The sequence below is a fragment of the Benincasa hispida genome, chromosome 2 (genome assembly GCF_027475165.1).
Source record: "Benincasa hispida cultivar pf3 chromosome 2, pf3_genome.v1.1, whole genome shotgun sequence".
Lineage (NCBI taxonomy): Eukaryota > Viridiplantae > Streptophyta > Magnoliopsida > Cucurbitales > Cucurbitaceae > Benincasa > Benincasa hispida.
The window spans coordinates 59,726,944-59,749,206 of record NC_143479.1 but is presented as its reverse complement, the minus strand read 5'-3'; the positions used below and the strand labels follow the sequence as shown (position 1 = coordinate 59,749,206).

At 32.8% G+C, this 22,263-nt stretch overlaps 1 protein-coding gene across 2 annotated transcripts; it reads right to left on the bottom strand.

The window, feature by feature from the left end:
* Nucleotides 1–13,546: 13,546 nt before the first annotated feature.
* LOC120070699 (large ribosomal subunit protein eL31) lies at nucleotides 13,547–15,515 on the bottom strand. Of its 2 annotated transcripts, none has more exons than XM_039022543.2 (3): nucleotides 15,392–15,515; nucleotides 15,142–15,250; nucleotides 13,547–14,062 (listed from the first exon to the last, which is right to left on the bottom strand). In XM_039022543.2, the coding sequence occupies exons 2-3, from the start codon at nucleotides 15,222–15,224 to the stop codon at nucleotides 13,783–13,785; spliced, it is 363 nt and encodes a 120-aa protein (XP_038878471.1). In that variant the 5' UTR covers nucleotides 15,225–15,250; nucleotides 15,392–15,515; the 3' UTR covers nucleotides 13,547–13,782. The 2 variants fall into 2 exon arrangements, with proteins under 2 accessions (XP_038878471.1, XP_038878472.1); XM_039022544.2 differs by having other exon boundaries at nucleotides 15,366–15,445.
* Nucleotides 15,516–22,263: the final 6,748 nt, after the last annotated feature.

The following is a 22,263-nucleotide window of genomic DNA, read 5'->3' as shown; positions in this document are numbered from 1 at the left end:
TTTTTCCTATCTACCTAGGGAGGCTTAGTTTTTCACATTTCAGGAAATTTTGTCAAGAGTATAGGTTTTAAAATTTAGGGCAAAATATACTTTTGATCTAAGTTTGGATTTCATATCTATTTGGTCTTTGAGATTTAAAAAGGGATATTTTAGCCTCTGAAACTGGTAAAGTAGTTCAAAATGGGCCATAAAGTTAGTTTGATTATTAGTTGACCGTTAAAAAGTTGATGTGGCAGTCACTGAATGACTGTACAATACTGATGTGGCATTTTTCAGATGAGGTGTCGAAAATAATGAAAATTTATTAGTTTGAGTTAGTTGAGGTGGACTTTCACTTTCCCTCCTCTCTCTTTCTCCTTTCATCTTCTTTCCTTCTTATTGTCGTCTTCTAGCAAACTTGTTGCTACAACCATCGCTACTATGCCGCTGCTAATGCCACAATACCATTGTCGTCTCTTCCATCTAGATATGCAAAAAAGAAAAATGGAAAAGAAAAACATTGATTTACAACTTTAACTTGTTGCGGATCTACAAAATAACAGTGTTTCTTCTTCTTCATATCCAATCTCTCCCTTCTTCCTCTTTATCATTCTCGTCTTCCAGCAAACTCCTCGTGGCCACTACTATGCGATGCCTAAGATCTGCAAAAAAATGTAAAAAAAATTAAAATTTGGATCTTCAATGTTTCATATCTACAAATTAATAGGATTGGTCTGTTTGCCTTACAATATACAGATCTTTTCTTTTTCTTTTATTGTAAATTTGGGTAGCAACGGTACCATGATATTGATAGCAATGGATCTTCATTACTCATTGCTTTCAAGCAAAGAGGCGTTGACTACATTTAGTCCAATTATTTTCCCAAAACAATATATATATATATATATATATATATATATTGTTCTTTAATTTAAAATTTTGGAGAAATTTTTTTAAAAAAAACTTATAATTAAATTTCCAAACCCAATCCACTAAATTGTTTTCCATGAGCTCTTCAGTTGTCTTCTGGTTATTAGTTCCATCAACATTTGATTTATATATTAACTCCGAACTCCTGTAGCGATTAGTCTGAAGAAGAAGAAGAGAGGTGAGAGAAGGGAGGAAAGTGAAAGGTCCACCTTAATAAAATAAGCCAATAAAATTTCATTATTTTTACACCTCATTTTTAAAAAAATGCCACATCAGTATTACGGTCATTCATCACTGCCATATCAACTTTTTTAACGATCAGCTAACGGTCAAACTAATTTTAGGGACCATTTTGAATTATTTTTCAAACTTCAAGGGCTTAAAGTGTTCCATTTTAAACCTGAAAGTCTAAATAGACATATTTTAAATCTGAAAAACTAAATAGACATGAACTCTAAACTCCATGGACTAAAAGTATATTTTACCATAGAATTTACTATTAATCAAAAAGACATAAATAGACAAAATTTTGAAGACCAAATATTACTTGCGACCTTACATAAATGTTGTCTATTTAGGTTTTTTAAAAAAATCAAAATTTTAAAATCTTAAAATTCCATTTTTTGTTTTAAATTTGAAGGAATTTCTATTTTTGATGATAATTTTGAAACATTTTTGAATGATAAATTATCTGAGAAATGATTTTAAATAAAAAAATCGCTAAAAATATTTTTAAAAATATAACAATATTTAAAATAGCAAAATGAAATTTTGTTGTCATTTTACTATATTTGTAAATATGTTTACCATTATGCTATATATGAAAAGACCCCTAATATTTTTATTTTAGAAAGAATAAATATATTTTTTCAATTTAGAGCAAAGTTGATATGACTCTGGAACTGTAAATATTTTTTCGGTGTTTCAAAATGTTAAACTAGGTTTTGAGTTTAGTTTTTATCGGGTTTTATGCCCTATAACTCGTAGATAGTAAATGTAATATTTGATCAATCAAAAGTGTTATTAATGTTTATTGCAATAAATAGCTATTGTTTATCTTGTATTTATCTTGTCTAAATAACCCTAATCTAATAAACTAACATCCTAGACTGTTTTATGAGTCTTGAACTGTATGTGGAGACATATGGGGATCAACGTTCAAGATACAGCCTAAAGGGTCTATAGTATATGGATAGGACTGGGTACCTTATCCTGGTGACACTATGGATACGATCTACTTTGTATTTGATACAAATGCAATGATCCAACGCATTCATGTAGGGGACATGCGAGTGAGGTATCCTATACAATGAGTTTTCATAAGAACAGACCACGAAATAGTAACCACTAGATGTAACTTTGTTGACTAGTTAGGTTTCTATTTCATTAAGATGACCTAGGCAACTTAGTTTTAAACCTAAATGAGTTATGGCTCCTGGTCATGAGAGATTGTCCTTTGATTTGTATGGGTGAAAGTGACCAGTTCGTCGATTCAAGAAGCCTACCATTTTAGGGACAAGCCCGAGTGGGGAGCTGGAAACATAATTTCATGAAATGGAATTCACTCCTTCCCGACTTTAGGGTAAGTAGATGAGTGTTCCCTTAAATGGTGTCTCCGAGACTTGAACAAAGAGTCCTACCCTCTCACTGGTCCGAGAAGGGTTTCTATTTAATGGTTGGACCATAAATAGGTTGTTCATTAGAGGAACACTGGTACTTAAGAATACAAAGGTAACTTAGGGTAAAATGTTAATTTGACCAAACTGGTGTTACGAGCACTTAATGAAGGACTAACTTGTTGTCATTGATCTATATCCGTGGACATAGAAATATATCTGCAGTGAGAAGAGTGCAACTATGGATCTTTAATGGAGTGTACCCACAGTTAACGAATATTGTTTAATTGTTAATGAGTTTAGCCAATTAATCTCATATCGTTGGAGCAGTAAATCCATGAGGTCCCCTTTCTAGCTCATAAAGGTATTGAGTAACTATACTTTGAATAGAGCTTGAAATATTCAAATTCACTTAGGGAAATAATATATGTATAATGATACATTATAATATAAAGTTTATATTTTAATTAAACTTTATAATATAAATTTATTTTTTTGATATGATTCAAAATTAACTTATGGGGAATTAAATATTTGAAAGAATTTAAATATTAATGAATTAGATTCATATTGAAACTATAGGTTACAATTAATGTGTATTTGATGCACCTTAAAACTATAGGTTATGGGAGAAATACAATTGAATATAATTCAAATGTAAGTCAAATTAAATATTTGATGTTTAATTTAGAGAAAATTTAATTGGAGAATTAAATAATTATTATGTTTTATTTTATTTTATTTTATTTATCAATTGAATTTAAACTATAGATTATGTGAGAGATGTTTCGTTTAATATGATCTAAATAAAATCATTAATTGAATTAGATTTAATTCATGTTTAATTATTTATTTATTAATTAATAATTAATTAATTAGATAATTACCACGTAGGAGAGATATCTATTGTTCCACATTTCTCTCCCTCTCTATCTCGATTGATAAAAAAAAATTGGTTTTTGATCAAAGAAAAGAAACAATCCTGCACGTTCTCGCTTTTTACTTCTCTCAGAAAAATCCTCATGCTTCTTTTCTTTTTCCCAATTTAATGGGTTCCCACAAACCAAAATTTACCAAATGTTTCTAAGAGGATAGGAAAGTTACTTTTTTTAGTGGTGTTCTAAAATCGGAATTGGATTCTCATTTGGTTGTAAAGGTTTTCTATCCATTTTATGTGATTTTTAAGCATGCTTAACCTGGGTATTTCAGAAATCCCAAATTGATAATGAATCTTGGTGTTGTATTTTCTGTTATGAGAGGGCTTTCATCCCTACAATTGGTATCAAAGCCTTCTCATAAATTAATTAAGATTCTAAAATTTGCACTGGGTTTGGATGGGATTAATTGGATTGTGAATGTATATTACGAATGAATGTTTATTGTATTTTTTGCCTTGGATTTACATGTCTTTTATTTGATCAATTGTAAAGGCCCCGGTATTTTTGGGTGTTTTAATTATGTAAATCGAGTCTTTGGAACTCTGTGTCTAGAATTAGGACCCTTAGCGATGCAAATCGAGACTAATTCTGCAACATTCTTTGATTAGTTGTAAAGGCCCTAGTGGTTTGAGCGTTTTAATTATGTAAATCGAGTCTTTGAAAGTCCGTGTCTAGAATTAGGACCCTTGGCGATGAAGATTGAGACCAATTCTGCAAAATTCCGTTGAACAGAGGCTAGAAATTGAAAAAAAAAACTAAAAAGAAATAAAAAAAAAAAAAAAGGAAATGGTGTTGTAGGAAGCAGAAGGCATGACGTCAATAGAGACCTGGTTCAAGATGTTGGATCCGGTTCAAGCCAATTCATTTTGGTTCAAGCTGGTTGAGTCCGGTTCTATGCTATTTTGGCTTGGTTGCGTTTTTGGGTCCAGTTCAAAGAAATTTGAGTTGGTCTGGTCCAGTTTTAGAGTGGCAGAAGTTTATTTTAGGATAAATTAGCATAATTATTGTAATTTAATTGTTTTATTTATCCTAGGGGCCAAAATTACCGGTTCATTTACTATTTAAATGTTTTATAGATGTCATTTAGATAAATCTCACCATATGTTAAGCATGTTCATGCATTTTAATACATTATAAGTACTATAATGTATGGTATTGATGCATAATATATATTTAATTTTATGAGTAATTTAATGTAATTATTATCTTAAATTAATGAAATTAATAAAGCATGAAGCATGACATTACTTAGTTTAAATATAAAAGTTATATTTAATTGAATGTCTTGAGCATGCTTGTTTAGCTTTCATGATTGGCTTTAATATAAAGTGTCATGTTAATAAAATTATGAAAATCAAAGATGCATTGAGTATGAAACATCCATAGTATAAATATAAATGTTATATTTTTCATGCAATGCATATAGTATGGATTATTTAATTAATTAGAATATAATTATTAATTAAATTAAACTATAGAGAGAATGATTATAGGGCTAATCATTAAAATTTGAAAATGTTTTTAAAAATTAATTATTAGAAACCGTCAATCCATAGTTAAGAATTGCATGCAAACATAGGATCATAGGATAATTAATTAATTTTAAATTGTTTAAAATTAATTAGACCTAAGATCATTTTAATTCTAATAGGATTAGAATTATATCTTACTTAGTTTTTAAATAGTTAATGAACTAAGTAGGAAAAACATTACTATGATTATAAGGAAATTCTACCAGGTAGGTTTTGTCTAGGCTTGAGGTATTTAAGTTAACGGTTTACCGAACACCTCCTACCTAGGAACTAACCTAGAACTTGAGTTGAATTAATCATAGTTTAATGTTAGCATGAAATGTTACCTGGGAACTAACCTAGAAAATAGTGTAAAAGACCTTTTTGTAAGAGTTATAATAGGCATAGACTTAGATAGATTGACTTAGTTGGATTTATCTAAGTTAAATAACTCTAAAATACAGTAGGACACTTTAGTGGGAGAAAAAGTACAAAATGAGATATTTATATCAAATTTTACTCCTATGTCCCTGTATGTTCACAACGTGAGATCCATGCTTAACTTCATGTCGTCTTGGGTGCGACCTCCCTTTGGAAAGTGTTTGCATGGGTTAATAACAAGATGAGTGGGGAAAGTGTCTATAGTAAGTGAGAGCGGGACGCGTGCCAACGTATACTTCGATCTCCACTCCTAGGTCACACTGTGAGATTCCCATGATCTGCCTGCATGTTGTCCTGGAGCAACCATCCCTTCAGAGAGTCCGATTATAGGTTTCAGAACACGATGAACTTCTGAAAAGGATAGGGTCACTTAGGTTAATTACCAACAATTGTCTTTCCTAACAGTAGCATCTTGGTGCATACTTCTGGGATCTAAAAATGGGAGGGTTACATTTACAGGGATGAGTTAAAAGTTAACAATCCTTGATCGAACAATTGTAGCTAATTTCTATAGAAATATGAGTTATTATGGTATTAGAATTAGTTGAAAATTGTCTCATTTCAGAGGAGGAGTGGTTGATCACCCTTCGGTTGTTGTTGTTGCTCTAAACCCCTGAAGCATTATTGCAAAAACTAAATCAATAGTTTACTAAGATTCTTTGATTACTTTTTTTGCTACATTGATTGGATAGCTTGCAATTGTTTGCTCGTATGATAGGTTAAGACAAAGATAACCAATACGGTTAATGTTTGTTTTTTATTTTCAGCAATGTCTTCCTACACTACTTAAACATGAAAAATTTACTGGCAAAAATTACTCTATATGGAAGTCCAACTTGAATATGGTTTTTGTTATTGCCGATCTGCGGTTCTTCTTATCGGAGGATTGTCCTCTGGCCCTACTCGTAATGCATCCCAAGCTACAAAGGATGATTATGACCAGTGGATAAAGGCCAACAAAAAGGCACGCGTCTACATCTTGGCAAGCTTATCTGAAGTTTTTTCCAAAAAGCATGAGGTCATAGTAACTACCAAGGAGATTATGGAATCTCTCTAGAAGATGTTTGGACAACCGTTCTATCAGCTCCACCATGATGTCCTCAAATACATTTACAACTATCGCATGAAAGAGGGCACATCTGTTCAGGAACACGTCTTGGACATGATGGTCCAATTTAACGTGGTAGAGGCAGAGCGCCCAAGAGGGTACTCTGGAGCAACGTTTGAAAGTGCTCGACCTTGTTCATCCTTTCAGCTAAGTATCCCGCTCTTTCCTTGAGTAGACAACACAAAGAAGGTAGTCGTTCCATCATGAGGGAATATCCTAGACTCTCCCAAGTCGTAAGCGAGAACATGCCCAATCTATCATAGCCAACTCGTTTGCTTCTATCGTCAAGCACTACTCAAAGGGACAGGGTTAGAAGGAAATGGAACTAAGGAATAGACCAAGAGTTTGATGGATGTCGGAGAGTCTCAACCGATAATCGAAGGTAATGAGAAAGGAAAGCAAGTTTAGCACATTTCCATACTTGGGGTTGTCAAGCAAAGGGAGACCTTCTTTTCAGTACTCTATATAAATAGAAGAAAAAGAATTTCCATCTCGCTCTCGTGGACCTCAAGGTTCAGTCGCACAATCAGGTTATGTTCATCATGGAATCTCTTCCGAAGAGTTTCCTACAATTTCGCAACAATGCGATGATGAACAAAATCCAATATAACCTGACCAATCTCTTTAATGAGCAACAAACTTTCTAGTCACTTATGAAAAATAAGGGACCAGTTGAAGAATAGGTGAACGTTGCCCATTCCAAAAGGAAGTTTCAGAAGCGCTCATCCTCTGGAACTAATTTTGTTCCTCGATCTTCTACTTTGAAGAAGATTCAGAAGAAGAGAGAAGATAAGGGGAAAGCTTTCATCGCTGCTGTAAAAGGCAAAAGAAAGGCTAAGGTGGCTAACAAAAGCAGGTGTTTCCACTGTAACGTAGATGGACGCTGGAAAAGGAATTGCCTTAAGTACCTCACCAAGAAAAAAAAGACAGATACAATTTACTTGTTTTAGAAACATGTCTTGTGCAACATTATGAGTTTGCCTAGATACTTGATTGGGGAGCAACTAATCATGTTTGTTCTTTTTACAGGGAAATAGTTCCTTTCAGCAACTGGAAGAATGTAAAATGACGCTCAAGCTTGGAATGGGAGATGTCGTTTCAACCAGTGCAGTGGAAGCTACAATGTTATTTTTTAGAGATAGATTTGTTTTTCTTAAGGATTTGTATATTGTACCAATAATTAAGAGAAATTTAGTTTCTATCTCTTGTCTACTTGAACAATCTTACATTGTAAACTTTCAAAGTTATGGAACGTTCATTCTTAAAAATGGTATACTTATATGTTTAGCTAAAATAGAAAATAACTTGTATGTATTAAGACCAACCGAAACAAAAAACAATTTTATATCATGAGATGTTTAAAACTGCTGAAACTTAAAGTAAAAGGCAGCATATTTCTTTTAAAAATAACAACACCTATCTTTGTCACTTAAGACTAGGTCACATAAACCTCGATAGGATTGGGTGTTTGGTTTAGAATGAACTTCTAAATGAATTAGAAGATGATTTATTACTTCCATGTGAATTGTGTCTTGAGGGAAAAATTACCAAAAGATTTTGAGTGGAAAAGAGGGCCAAAGAACCCTTAGAGTTAATACATTCAAATCTCTGTGGCCTAATGAATGTAAAAGCTCGAGGAGGATACGAATATTTCATCTCTTTTATAGATGAATATTCAAGGTATGGTTACTTATACCTGATAGGGCATAAGTCTGAAGCTCTTAAAAAATTCAAGGAATTTAAAGCTGAGGTTGAAAACCTATTAGGTAAAAAAAATTCAAACATTTCGATCTGATCAAGGTGCAGAGTATATGAATAAAAAATTCTAGGACTATATGATAGAACATAGAATCTAGTCCCAACTCTCAGCTCCTGGTATACCACAACAAAACGGTGTATCGGAAAGGAGAAATAGAACCTTGTTAGACATGGTTCGTTCAATGATGATTAGTTTCTTAGCTCGTTTTAAGGGAATGAAATAGAAAGTGCAGCTCACATCCTGAATAATGTTCCCTCGAAGAGTGTTTCTAAAACACCTTTCAAGTTATGGAGGGGGCGTAAACCTAGTTTGTGCTACTTCAAGATCTGAGGTTGTTTAAGACACGTGCTTGTGACAAATTCTAAGAAACTGGAACCTCGTTTAAGGTTGTGCCAATTTGTTGGTTACCCAAAGGAAACGAGAGATGATATTTTCTACGATCTACAAGAAAATAAAGGTGTTTGTATTGAAAAACGCTACTTTCTTGGAGGAAGACCACATGAGGGATCACAAACCACGTAGTAAGTTAGTATTAGAAGAAGCTACTGACAAGTCAACAAAATTTGTTGGTGATCCTTAAACAAAAATTGATGAAGGAGTTAGTTTTTTAAGTCTGTCTTGTCCTTTTGAATCGTTGAGAGTGTCTCGACGCAGTGGGAGGATTGTATCACAGCCTGACCGTTACTTGGGTTTAACTAAATCTCAAGTCGTCATATCTGATGATGGCATTAAGGATCCATTGTCATATAGACAGACAATGAATGACGTAGATAAGAAGCAATGGGTTATAGCCATCGACATTGAAATGGAATCGATGTACTTCATCTCAGTATGGGAACTTGTAGATCTACTTTAAGGGTAAAACCCATAGGGTGCAAATGGATCTATAAGAGAAAGAGAGATGCAGCTAGGAAGGTACAAACCTTCAAAGCTAGACTCATAGCAAAGGGTTATACCTAGAGAGAAGGGTTGACTATGAGGAAACCTTTTCTTCTATTGCTATGTTAAAGTCTATAAGAATTCTCTTGTTCATAGCCATATATTATGACTATGAAATATAGCAAATGGACATTAAGACTGCTTTTTTTAATGATAATTTTGAAGAGAATATCTTTATGTCTCAGCCTGAAGGGTTCATAGTCCAAGGTCAGGGAGCAAAAGGTTTGCAATCTAAATCGATCCATTTATGGGTTGAAACAAGCGTCCAGGTCTTGGAACATTAGATTTGATACTTGGATAAAATCTTTTAGTTTTGACCAAAATGTTGATGAGCCTTATGTATACAAAAAGATCAACAAGAATAAAGTAGCTTTTTTAGTACTTTATGTGGACGATATTCTACTAATTGAGAATCATGTAGGGTACCTTACTAAAGTGAAAAACTGGCTAGCGGCCCAATTCCAAATGAAAGACTTGAGAGAGGCACAGTATGTTATTGGGATCCAAATTATTAGGGATCATAAGAACAAAACATTGGTATTGCCTCAAGAAGCATATATCAACAAAATGTTAGCTCGATATTTGATGCAGAACTCCAATAAGTGTTTATTACCTTTCAGGGATGGGGTTCACTTGTCTAAGGAACAGTGTCCTAAGACACCTCAAGAAGTTGAAGATATGAGACGTATTCTTTATGCCTCAACTGTGGGCAGCTTAATGTACGTTATACTCTACACTAAGCCTGACATATTTTATGTTGTGGAAATAGTCAGTAGGTACTAGTCTAATCCAAGGTTAGACCACTGGATGGCGATTAAGAACATTCTTAAGTATCTTCGGAGAATGAGGGACTACATGCTAGTGTATGGGGCTAAGGATTTGATCCTTACAGGGTACACCACTCTGACTTACAGATTGACAAGGATTTTAGGAAATCTATGTCAAGGTCAGTGTTCACCCTTAATGAGGGATCTGTAGTTCGGAGAAGCATCAAGCAGGATACATTTCATACTCCACTATGGAGGCTGAGTATGTAGCTACTTGTGAAGTAGCTAAGGAAGTAGTTTGGCTCAAGAAGTTCCTAACAAATTTGGAAGTTGTTCTAGATATGAACTTACCTGTTACATTATAGTATGACAATGATGGGGCAATAGTTGACTCGAAAGAACCTCGTAGCCACCAATGAGAAAAGCATATAGAGAGGAAGTATCACCTAATACGGGAAATAGTGAAACAAGGAAACGTTATTGTCATGAAGATCACTTCAGAGCACAACATCACTGATTCATTTACGAAGGCCCTCTCGGCTAAAGTATTCGAGGGTCATCTAGAGAGTCTAAGTCTACAAGACACGTATATAGTTTAATCTAGGGCAAGTGGGAGATGTATAATGGATATAAGGATGTCCTAGTTTATTGTATTTGTATATGTACTTTTCATGTAATATAATTATACATTTGACATTTTTAGTTTTGGATTATTTATTGTATATACATTCCACTAACTAGAATTTTAGTTCAAGTGGGAGTTTATTGGATTTTACGCCCTAAAACTCGTAAATAGTAAATGTAACATTTGACCAATCATTAATAAAGTGTTATTAATGTTTATTGAAATAAATATTTATTGTTTATCTCGTATTTATCTTGCCTAAATAACCCTAATCCAATAAACTATCATCCTAGATTGTTGTGTGAATCTTGAACTGTATGTGGAGACATATAGGGATCAGCGTACAAGATACAGTCTAAAGGGTCTATAGTGTTGTGATTGGTGTCCTAATTCTCCTGGAGTCTCATTGTTTTGTAAAGATACACATTGTTTAATGAATAAAATAAGTGTTATTTAATTCTGGCATTTACTCATATCTAATAAAAAAGCTTCTTGGTTATCTTATGTTAACTTAAGTATGTATATGTGATATACAAGTGGATCATGCCTTAAGTGATAACCTAAATGGGTCTATAGTATAAGGATTAAGGTGGGATACCTGATCCTGGTGACACTACGGATACGGCCCGCTTTGTAGAGGTTTGCAAGTGTTGTAAACTACTATAAATGGTAGATCCTGACAATTTATGTGGAGACGTGCGAGCGGGGGTGTCCTATACAAAGAGTTTGTATAATACCTGGACCACAAGATGACTAGACACCGTATATAACGTCATTGATACTAAAGACTTGCATCTCACCTAAACGACCATAGGTGACACGACCTCAATCCTGAGTGTTTTGGGAACTCCTGCCTTTGAGGGCGGTCCTTTGATTAGTATGGGTGAGAGTGGCCATATTGCCATCTCAACATGCCTACCTTTTTGGAGACTTGTCTGATCTGGGAGCTGAGAACTCAATCCACAAGATGGAATTCACTTCTTTCCCGGAGCAGGGATAAGTAGAGAGATTGCTCCCTTAAGGGTCGATTTCGTGGCTTGAACATAGTGGCCACAGCTTCTCTTTGGAAGAAAAGACTCAGTCATAGTAGGACTATGACTTATGTTCATTAGAGGGATCAATGGTACTTAAGGAGTTAGATGTAACTACAGGGTCATAACATTTATTGGTCAAGCTGTACTTACGAGCGATCTGTGAAGGGTTGTCGCACTTCTGATTGGTTAAGATGGACACATAATATATCTGTGGTAAGGAGAGTTCAGTTATCGGTCTTTAGTGGAGTGCCTGGCAGTTAACTGATGGTGGATCCCGTGACTAAAAAGTTTAGTCAGTTATTCACATACCGTTAGAGCTTCGAGCTACAGGTTCATAAGGTCCCTTTGGTAGCTCAATGGATTCAGTTGAGGATCAGTTCTTGGTGTTGATTTGAAATGTTCATTCATGATTGTAATTTGGAATGATCTATTTTCCGCTGCTTATGGAAATCTCGGATTCGATTTCCTTCATATAGTATATGGATAAAGCTGAGTACCTTATCCTAGTGACACTATGGATACGGTCCACTTTGTATTTGATACAACTGCAATGATCCAACACGTTCGTCAGACCACGAAATAGTAACCACTAGATGTAACTCCGTTGACTAGTTAGGTTTCTATTTCACTAGGATGACCTAGGCAACTTAGTCTTAATCCTAAATGAGTTATGGACTCATGTTCATGAGGGATTGTCTTTTGATTTGTATGGGTGAGAGTGGTCATTTTGCCGACTCAATAAGCCTACCATTTTGGGGACAAGATCGGGCGGGAGCTGGGAACATAATTTCACGAGATGGAAATCATCCTTCCCTATTCACGAGATGGAAATCATCCTTCCCGAGAGGGTTTCTGTTTAATGTTTTGGACCATAAACAGGTTGTTCAAGGATACAGAGGTAACCTAGGAGTAAAACGGTAATTTGATCCGTTACAAATAGGACTAATTTATCCATGGATACAGAAATAGCAACTATAGGTGGAGTATATCATTCCCTTCCTAGTTCGTTAAGAGAATCTATAGATTCATTCCCTTCCTAGTTCGTTAAGAGAATTGAGGTAACTATGTTTTGAATAGAGTTTGAAATATTCAAATTCACTTAGAGAATTAATATAATGTATAATGATACATTATAATATAAAGTTTATATTTTAATTAAATGTTATAATATAAATTTACTTTTGCTTATGATTTAAAATTAATTTGTGAGAGAATTAAATATTTGATCAATCAGTTATAAAGTATTATTAATATTTATTGCAACAAATAGTTAATTTTTATCTTATATTTATCTTGTCTAAATAACCCTAATCCACATCTTAGACTGTTATAAATATTTAGTAAAAAATTAAAAATATTTAACAAAAGAATTTGAGGTTAGTTTAAATCTCTAAATCTGTGAAAATTGTAACACAAAACCTAAAACTAAATTGAAATCAAAATCAGATGAAAATTAAACTCAAAATCTAAAGAAAAAAAAAAAAAAGTAATTTGTATCATAACTGCTCGCCATAAGACACAGTCCATGATAAGTTCTGTCGATGGCAAGATGTGTAAAGAAACTGTACACGGAATATATTTTTTGACCTAAAGAAACTCAAGTTTTATAGTGATTTACTAACAATGTTTGACCCTGCCGTTTACAGCTTGTTTGAATTAACAAGGAAAAAAAAAGTACTTTTTCAAAGGTCATTTTTCTGAAAACTTTTTTTAAAAAAAACCTGTTACAAATAAACTTGAATCTGTTTCAAAAGCTATATTACCAAACATTCTTATTTTTTTCAAAATGACTTATTTTCAAAATTAAACACTTAAAAAATTAAACCAAACATACTCTCAATCGTTATGAAAAGTTAAACCAAACACACCCTCACAGTAAGAAAGATGCAAGTTCAGGAATTAAAGGTGAAGTTAATGCCACGATCAATCTTAATAGAAGAAACTCTCAAATTAAAACACATTACAAACACTATTATAACTAAAAAAAGCTGCTTCAGCTAAGGATTCGAAGTAAAATAAACACGTGCACCAAAGGAAGGACAATGAAGAATAACTCTGCCTCAAACAAGTCTTGTACCAAAAAATTTTGCCAAAAGTTGGAAATAACAGATAACAAGGCAAATGGGTATGTGAGATCAATCTTCTTCATCGATAACCTTAGTGCCTAATCCTTTCAAACCTTCTGCCGGGATTTCTGCAACGGTAACAAGAGAATACAGTTCTTCCTTTGCATCTTCATCGTCGTTCCTCTTGCGTGCAATACGAACTCTAATTCTCCTTGGAACACTTCGAATTCCTCTGCTCCAGATATGCTTGTTCAGTTTCACATCCACCCTGACATCCTTTGTTCCCATTGCTTTCTCGGCAAACTTCCTTATCTCTTTGATGGCCTTAGGAGCCTTCTTCTTGAAGGTACTGTAATTTAGAATCACAGTAAATCATGAGAACTAAAGAGTTGTTACAGTTACAGAGTCCTAAACAAATGCACGATTGAAATTGGATGCCACAATCTACCAATACAATGAGAGGGAAAAACTACAAACAGAAAAAAATACTAAACTCGGGATTACTCGTGAAAAATACGTGTGGGGACAAAATAATAGCACATAAACCATCCACCAGCCCATTTATCCAATATTACAAACTATATAACAGACTCCTGATATTTCATTTTTTCTAATAAAACCAAATGAAACATTCCATGAGCCTATATTGAACTGCAAAATCACTCCAAAATTTTGCTTATATTACTCTTCTTGATATTGTCCTTCAATGCACTCCACAGATAATTTGCAGCCATATATTCTATGCCTACTATCCTTTGATCAAACCGACACGTGTTCTTAAAAGAAATTCCACGATTGAAATTGGACACTAAGATCTACCGGTACAATGAAAGGGAAAAACTACAAACAGAAAAATACTAGACTAGAGATTACTCATGAAAATGCGCGTGTAAACCATCCACCAGCCGTTTGTCCAATCTTACAAACTAAATAATACTCTGATCTTCCATCTTCTTATGGAAACCAAGTGAAACATTTCAAGTGCCTCTATTGAACAAAAATTTGCTTTCATCACTCTTCGTGATCTTGTCCTTCAATGCCCCTCCTCGGATAATTTACAGCCAGTGTATTCTAATTCCTAACATCCTTTGATCAAACCAATACGTGTTCCTAAATAAATTCTGCGATGAAATTTATCTTTTGTCACCAAGCTCCGATCTAAACAAATTTCGCAATAAACATATTGTGATATACTGTACAAACAACCACGTTGAACGACCAGACCAGTTGCTAAATTCCTAATCCGTAATCAAAACCATGAAGAAAACTAATGTCTCATAAAGATGTCGGTTTCAAAACATAAACAACTGAAAATCTCTCGCCACATAGATTGAAAGAAACTTATAAAATAGCTTGCTAATTTTAACTGAGCGGAAAATGGCATCAGTTCATAAAGATGAATGAGTTAAAATATGAATGAGATGGTACCAGCCATGCAAACGCTTGTGTAGATTGATGGTGTACTCTCTGGTAACCACCTCCTCCTTCCTTCCCTTGGTTTTCTCAACCATATCTGTAGTCGGCTTCTTCAGTTACACTGAAACAACAAGTTAATAGAAATCAGAAATAGTGAAAGCACCATAAAAACCAAAGCCAAAAATGTCAGAAGAAACAAATGGTTGGAGCAAAGAAATCGAAACTTTAGATATAACCTAAAAATGGCAGAGAGAAAGCTTACGAGGGTTTGAAGCGATGCAGCAGCAGGCGTGGAGTGAAGATGAGAAGGAACAATAAAGCGAAACCCTAATTTCCACCACTTTATGAATGTGTTATCCATTGGGCTTGGTTGTGGCTGCGGCCCGGATGGAAAAATAAGCCCAAATTTGAAATTAGAAAGTAAGAATATCCTCAATACGCCGTATATTTAATAAATGTCTTTAAATTTAATTTTTTTAAAGAAAGATTTTTAATATTATTTTTAGAATCTTTTTTTATAATTTTTATTCTAGATTTTTATATACATTTCCCTATTTTTGAAATTTTCTTATTGATGGAGAGAAACTGCATTTATAATGGAGAGAAAAAAAATGTTTTTAATATGATTTTTTTTCATATTTTCAAATTAAGAGAGAAAATGCATTTATTTATTAAGTTTTTTACCCTTACTTAATTTAATTTGGGAGAGAAAATGTATTTAATATTGACTTAATGTTCAGTTTATATCCTAAATTTCATTTACAGTATATACATAAAATCTAAATAAAATTCATTTAAGTAATAAGAAATTCCAATACATCAGAATTTGTATATATCACAATACACATAAAATCTAAAAAAAAAAAAAAAAAAAAAAAAAAAAAAAAAAAAAAAAAAAAAAAAAAAAAAAAAAAAAAAAAAAAAAAACTCTCAGTTAATTTTTATATTCTAACAGATACCTTGAAACATTATCAGTATACCTTGGAAGTAAGATTAGTAGATATTACAATATACAAAATTAAGAGTATATATTGTTTAATCGAAATTCTTTATCAGTTATCGCACAGTATATAAATCATGTATTGACTTAATATTTAACATAAATCACAGTATATATCAAATAAACAATTGTATATACAACAATATATAATTCACATATATCAAGTAAATAATGCATATTCCCTTGAGGATTTATAACATATATATTTAAGGTTTAAAAAAAATTATCCTCGGTCTTGGTGCGACAGATCTATATAAGCAACAATGTCCATCTTCATATAGGAGTTTATAACACATAATTGTCCATCTTCATCTCTTATTCTTCTTCAGCCACAGGCACCACGGATTTATATAGGTGACTAGATCTTGGTGCGTGGCACAAACAAGAAAGCAAATTGTGAATAGGAGAGAATCAACGAGAAAACGACTAGCGGTTTACCTCAATGACCAGAAGTCGATGATGATGGAAAACGGTTGATGAACAAGGACAAACGATTGATTTTCCGATGGCAAATAATTGATGAATAAGGACGAATTGCGTGCGGCAGACTGGCAAACAACGGTTGAATTCGACGAGCGAATGACAAACTAGTGAACGGCGATGGTGGTAGTCGGCCAAATCTAACGATGAACAAGGGCTAAATTATAAATAGCCACTAACATTAAATGAAAAACAAAATATATAGCCCCTATTTTAAGGTCTTTTATGTCAAAACCCTAGAAATTATGACAGTGATAATTTAGGCACCTCCGTTTGATTTTTTTTCTTTTTTTTTTAAATGTATTTTTTTACCATGATTTCTATTTTTTTAAAATAGAAATATTTAAATTCTTGAATAAATTTTGAAAATAAAAACAAATAATATTTTTAGGTTTCAAATCTCAACATGGATTGGTGGAGTGAGTGTTTAAAAATCTTACTTCTTAAAAGATAAGGTTCTATTTGATGATGTTTGTTTTTTTAAATTATGTCCATCCCTACAACTCTAATCAAGTTAAGTTTTAAAAAATAAATGATTTTAAAAATTTTATGTTTATTTTTAGATATTGATTAAGGATTTAACTCTTTTACTCGAAAAAAATGAAGAAAATGGCAAGAAAATGAGATGAAATATATATAATTTTCAAAATAATGGTTTTTTTTTTTACTATGATTTCTATTTTTTTAAATAGAAATATTTGAATTATTGGACAAAATTTTAAGAATAAAAATAAATTATTTTTGTAGTTTTCAAATCTTAATATAGATGGTGGAGGTATTGTTTAAAAATCTTAATTTTTAAAATTTAAGATCTACTCAATGGCATTTGATTTTATTATTATTTTTTTAAATGAAGCTTATAAACACTCCTCCCATCTCTACGTTTAAAGTAAGTTTTAAAAACTAAAAAATAGTTTTAAAAATTTTATTTCTATTTAAGAATTTGACTAAAATTCAACTCTTTTACTCCAAAAAAAAAAAATTAAAAAAAAGTAAAAAAATAAGATAAAATATACATAATTTTTGAACACTTGAATAGTTACCAAACAGTGCTAAATAGCGAATTTTTTTAAAAAAATAAATATGGTGTTCTTTTACAATTGTTTAGTATGATTTCTATTTTTTAAGTAGAAATATTTGAATTCTTCGACAAATTTTAAAAATATCAAATCTTAAAATAGATCGATAGAGTTAGTGTTTAAAAATCTTAATTTTTAAAATTTAAGGTTCTATCGGATGACATTTGACTTTTTTTTTCTTTTGTTGTTATTTTTTAAAGAAAAAATTAAGTCTATAAATACCGTTATACCTCTACATTTCTAAACAAGTCAAGTTTTAAAACTAAAAAAATAGTTTTAAAAAATTTTTTTTTGTTTTTGTTTTTAGAATCGACTAAGAATTCAACTTTTTTATCCGAGAAAAATAAAAAAATGAGATAAAATATACATAATTTTCTAACATTTGAATAGTTACCAAATAATGCCTAAATTGTGATTTTTTTTTAATATTGTTTTTTTTAAGACTTACTATAACTGTATAATAGATTCCAATGCCACTTGGGCGGCCGTAGTTTCTGTTTATCATTCATTGACACTGTGTCTAGATTTGGACAGCTTAGCTTAGCTCGACATGCTTCTTTTGTTCTTATACCATCAGACTTTCGATGCATATATTTAATACATTGATTTGAGTTGACATAGTCTTTAATTCTTTGTCGATTATATCTGCCTTCAATTGTATACTAGACACCATCCATAGGATGATCGACTAGATTAAATCTGTTGGATAAGGTTTAATGAAGCAAAAAACTTTATGCACTTTGCGTTCACTATTTGTAGTCGGGTCATACGGTTGATACTCAAGTTTGGTTTCTAAAAACTAATGAATGTGGAAATGGAATATCCATTGGGTGAAAGCTTTGGGAATCAAAGCTTTAGTTGGACTGGACTAGTAACAAACCTTGATAATATTATTCCAACACAATCAACCTAGCTTGCTTCAAGGGGCCAAACTCCAAGCCTCATTGACATTTAAAATACTTCACTTCTTTATTGATTGCATCAATTCAACTTCTAGCATTAGGGCCACTGCCTCCCTCTTCTACAAGGTTTATCATCAATAGGAGTCTCTATAGCATTTAGGACATGGTTCATGTAATTTGATTCAGTGTACCTGAATGAAGGTACAATGGGTATTCTTTGTCTGTCGTTGCAAGAGAATAATCACTCAAATTTGGTTGTAGTTCCTCTATTTCTTTCAATGGGATGCCACAATCTAAATTTTTAACCTTGGCTGAATTAACTTCCCTAGAGTTGTCTTTGGCTACCATTTTTCTTTTTTACCTAACAACTACAACATTCTTGGCCCGAATAACTCCCACAAAGTGCTCGATGGCCCCCATTTTTAATTTCTAACTAAGGCCCACAAACAGCTCTAAGTCTTTTTTTTTTTTTTTTGTAATTTTGATGAACAAAGCCAACACACCCAAAAACTATTAGTTCATCTAAGTTGGAGGATATTTGGTCTTTTTTTCTTCAAGATTAGAATTTTGAAGAGGTAGGACACCTATTCAAGGAGTAAAAGATGTCTTTGCCTGGAATTTTTCATGTAAAAAATAGCATCTGAAAGTCAGCATCTCACTCTCTCCATAATAGTTCTATTTAATATATTAGCTATATCATTCTATTGAGGAGTATATCTCACTGTTTTGTGTCCTATAGTATCTCGCTCTCTACAAAATTTATTGAACTCTTTGCCACAGAATTCTAGACCATTGCCAGTTCTTAGATACAGATTTTTTTTCAATCATCAATTTTCACTCTTTAAATTTTTCTAGCACTTGGGTTTTAGTTTTAAAAAATTAGACTCAACTCTTCCTAGAATAGTCATTAGTTTCAAAGAATAAGTACTTACAATCCATTTAAAGATGGGTCAAGAATCCCTTATATGGTGTGTCAAGCTTTGGTGAAGCTATGTCAAGTTGACTTCCCAAGAATACAACGTTCATAAAATGAAAGGCTATCACAAATTCCTTGAGGAAGTATCTCTATTTTGACAAAACTTGTAAACCTTTGCTGCTTATGTAAGACAAACGCTTGTACCAAATATCAGAGAGTAGCTTCGGTAACTATAAGGTTGATTGAATCATTTCCATACCTTTGATCACAAAGAGTCCCTTCACTTTTTTACTAACTAGGATGGTTTTCGAAGACTTAGTTATTTCAAATATACCTCTTCTACCCTTGTATTTACATCCAACGAAGTCTAGTATACATAAAGACTTCGAATTTCTCTTTAAGTTTGGTACATGTCTCACATTTCCAAAGAACTTTACCGATTTATCTCTCAATTTTAGTGTAATTGAGCCAATTCCAATAATGTTACATGTTTCATCGTTTCCATATACATTGGTCCTCCATCAAGATCCATGTCAAGGGGTTACTTGTATAATTTTTTTTCTTGTGACTAAGGCATTAGAAAAACGTCAAGAGCTTTTCCTTTGTTTTTCTTTTAATTTTTTCTCTTTATACCATAGCACTCTTTCGTAATGTGACCTTATAGTAATTATATGGGATTTTTTGTTTTCCTTTATTCTCATCTTGGTATTGTTGTTTTCCTTCTTTCCAATGGTTATTCTTAGACTTTCCCTTCATAAATAATCTTCGTCCTGCCTTTTAGGACAAAAATGATTGCATCTATCGTGATAGATACCCTTCCATATTGTAGAGTATTTTTAATCTCCTTATATGGTTTTGGAAGAGAATTTAAAAGAAAAAAAGCTTCATTCTCATCTCCCAAGTTTTCTCCAAGATTCTTGAACAAACAATCCTTTTATAATCATCCAAATTATCTAAGAGAGATTTCGATAAATTCATTTTAAATGTAAATAATTTCTCTCTAAGATGCATCTTATTAAGGAGATCTTTAGTAATAAATAGTTTCTAAGTTTTGTCCACAACTTAAATATATTGTTTCTTGGTTGATTAGTTGTCTTAAAACATTTTCAATTAGGTTCAGATCATGTGTACCATAAGCAGTGAGTTTCATATTCTCTTTATCTTCATTTGTCATCGATTTTGCCCATGTTGTATGTACTTTGATCAAGGCTTTCAGAATTTTGTCATCTCCATTTTTCTGCTTCATTTTTCTCCAATCATTGCAGTAATTAAAAGGTATTTTGATCAAGGTTTTCAGAATTTTGTCATCTCCATTTTAGTCTACTTCATCTGCATGTTCAAATAGGTGAAAATGAGTAAAGTAAAAGAGGGACAAGCTTTTATATGAATTTTCTTTGTAAGCCACGTATTGCAAAGTTTGACAGCTCAAATTCATTAAAAAGTGGTATCAGAGCCTTTAACAAAGAAAATATTGGGAAAGAATCAATAATGGCTTCAATGAAGTATGGGATTGAGAAATTCAGTGGAACAGGGGATTTTGCCTTGTGGGCTAAGAAAGTCCAGGCCATACTCACAGCATAGAAGGCATCGAAAGCCTTAGAAAATCCAAAGAAGCTCCCTGCAAAACTGATTGAAGAAGAAAAAAGAATATGGAAGTAGCCTATACAACTTTTATTCTTAATGTGTCAGATTGTGTCCTAAGACAGAGCATTGATGAGACTTCTACTCATGGTATTTGGGTAAAACTTAAGCCACTCTATGATAAAAATGATCTACCCAACAAGATTTATGTTCGCGAAAGGCTTTTTTCTTTCAAGATGAATCCAACAAAGACCCTGGATGAAAATCTTGATGAATTCAAGAAGCTGACTAATGGGTTCAATCAAACAGGTGAAACATTGGGTATTGAAAGTGAAACCCCTTTTCAAAGGGAAATCTATACCATAGAAGGCAGAAATCTCAGAATTCTCAAAATGAAAGACCAACTTTGAAGTACTTCATTTTTCACAAAGAGGGGTACTTCAAAAGAAATTGTCTTGGGAGAAACAAACCTTACAGAAGAGAGATAATGTATGAATAAGGGAAGATGTCTATGAATACACAGACATTTTGACCACAACCAGTGTGAGACCCGTGGGATATAAGACTGGGGAGAAGGAAGGCTTGGTATTAGATTCAGGGTGTGCCTACATATGACTTCCATTAAAGAGTGGTTTGTGAATTACAAACCATGGAAAGAGGCTCAGTCTACATGGGGATGGCCATGATTGCAAAGTGGTGGGAATTGGCTCTATATGTCTAAAACTTGAAGACAATAGAGAGATACTCGAGAGATAAGGCATGTACCTAATCTAAGAAGAAGTCTTATATCACTGGGTATGCTGGCTGATCAAGGTTGTTATTTCATTGACAACAGTGTGGATTTTCAAATTAAAAGAGATGAAAAAACTATATTGTTGGGAGAAAGGTTGAATGGCCTTTACTACCTAAAAAATGTAACTTTATCCGACATTGCTTTGCTATCCCAAGCAAGCAAAGAAGAGATATTGAAGTATGGCATAGAAAGGGGTTGAATGAGTTGACAAAACAGGGGTTAATCCAACCTAGAAGCACTAAAAGGTTAAACTTTTGTGAACATTGTGTTTATGGAAAATCAAATAAGCTTAAATTTACAAGGGAGATCACACCTTAAGAAATTCTCGACTACATTCATGCATATCTTTGGGAACCATCTACAATTTCTTCTTGGAGTGGTTC

Bases quoted from the DNA above. Each gene is read 5' to 3' on its own strand.
- LOC120070699 (XM_039022543.2), bottom strand. From the start codon at position 15,224: ATGGTTGAGAAAACCAAGGGAAGGAAGGAGGAGGTGGTTACCAGAGAG. The intron at 14,063-15,141 runs GTACCATCTCAT...TCTAAATTACAG, and splicing joins CACAAGCGTTTGCATGGCTG to TACCTTCAAGAAGAAGGCTC.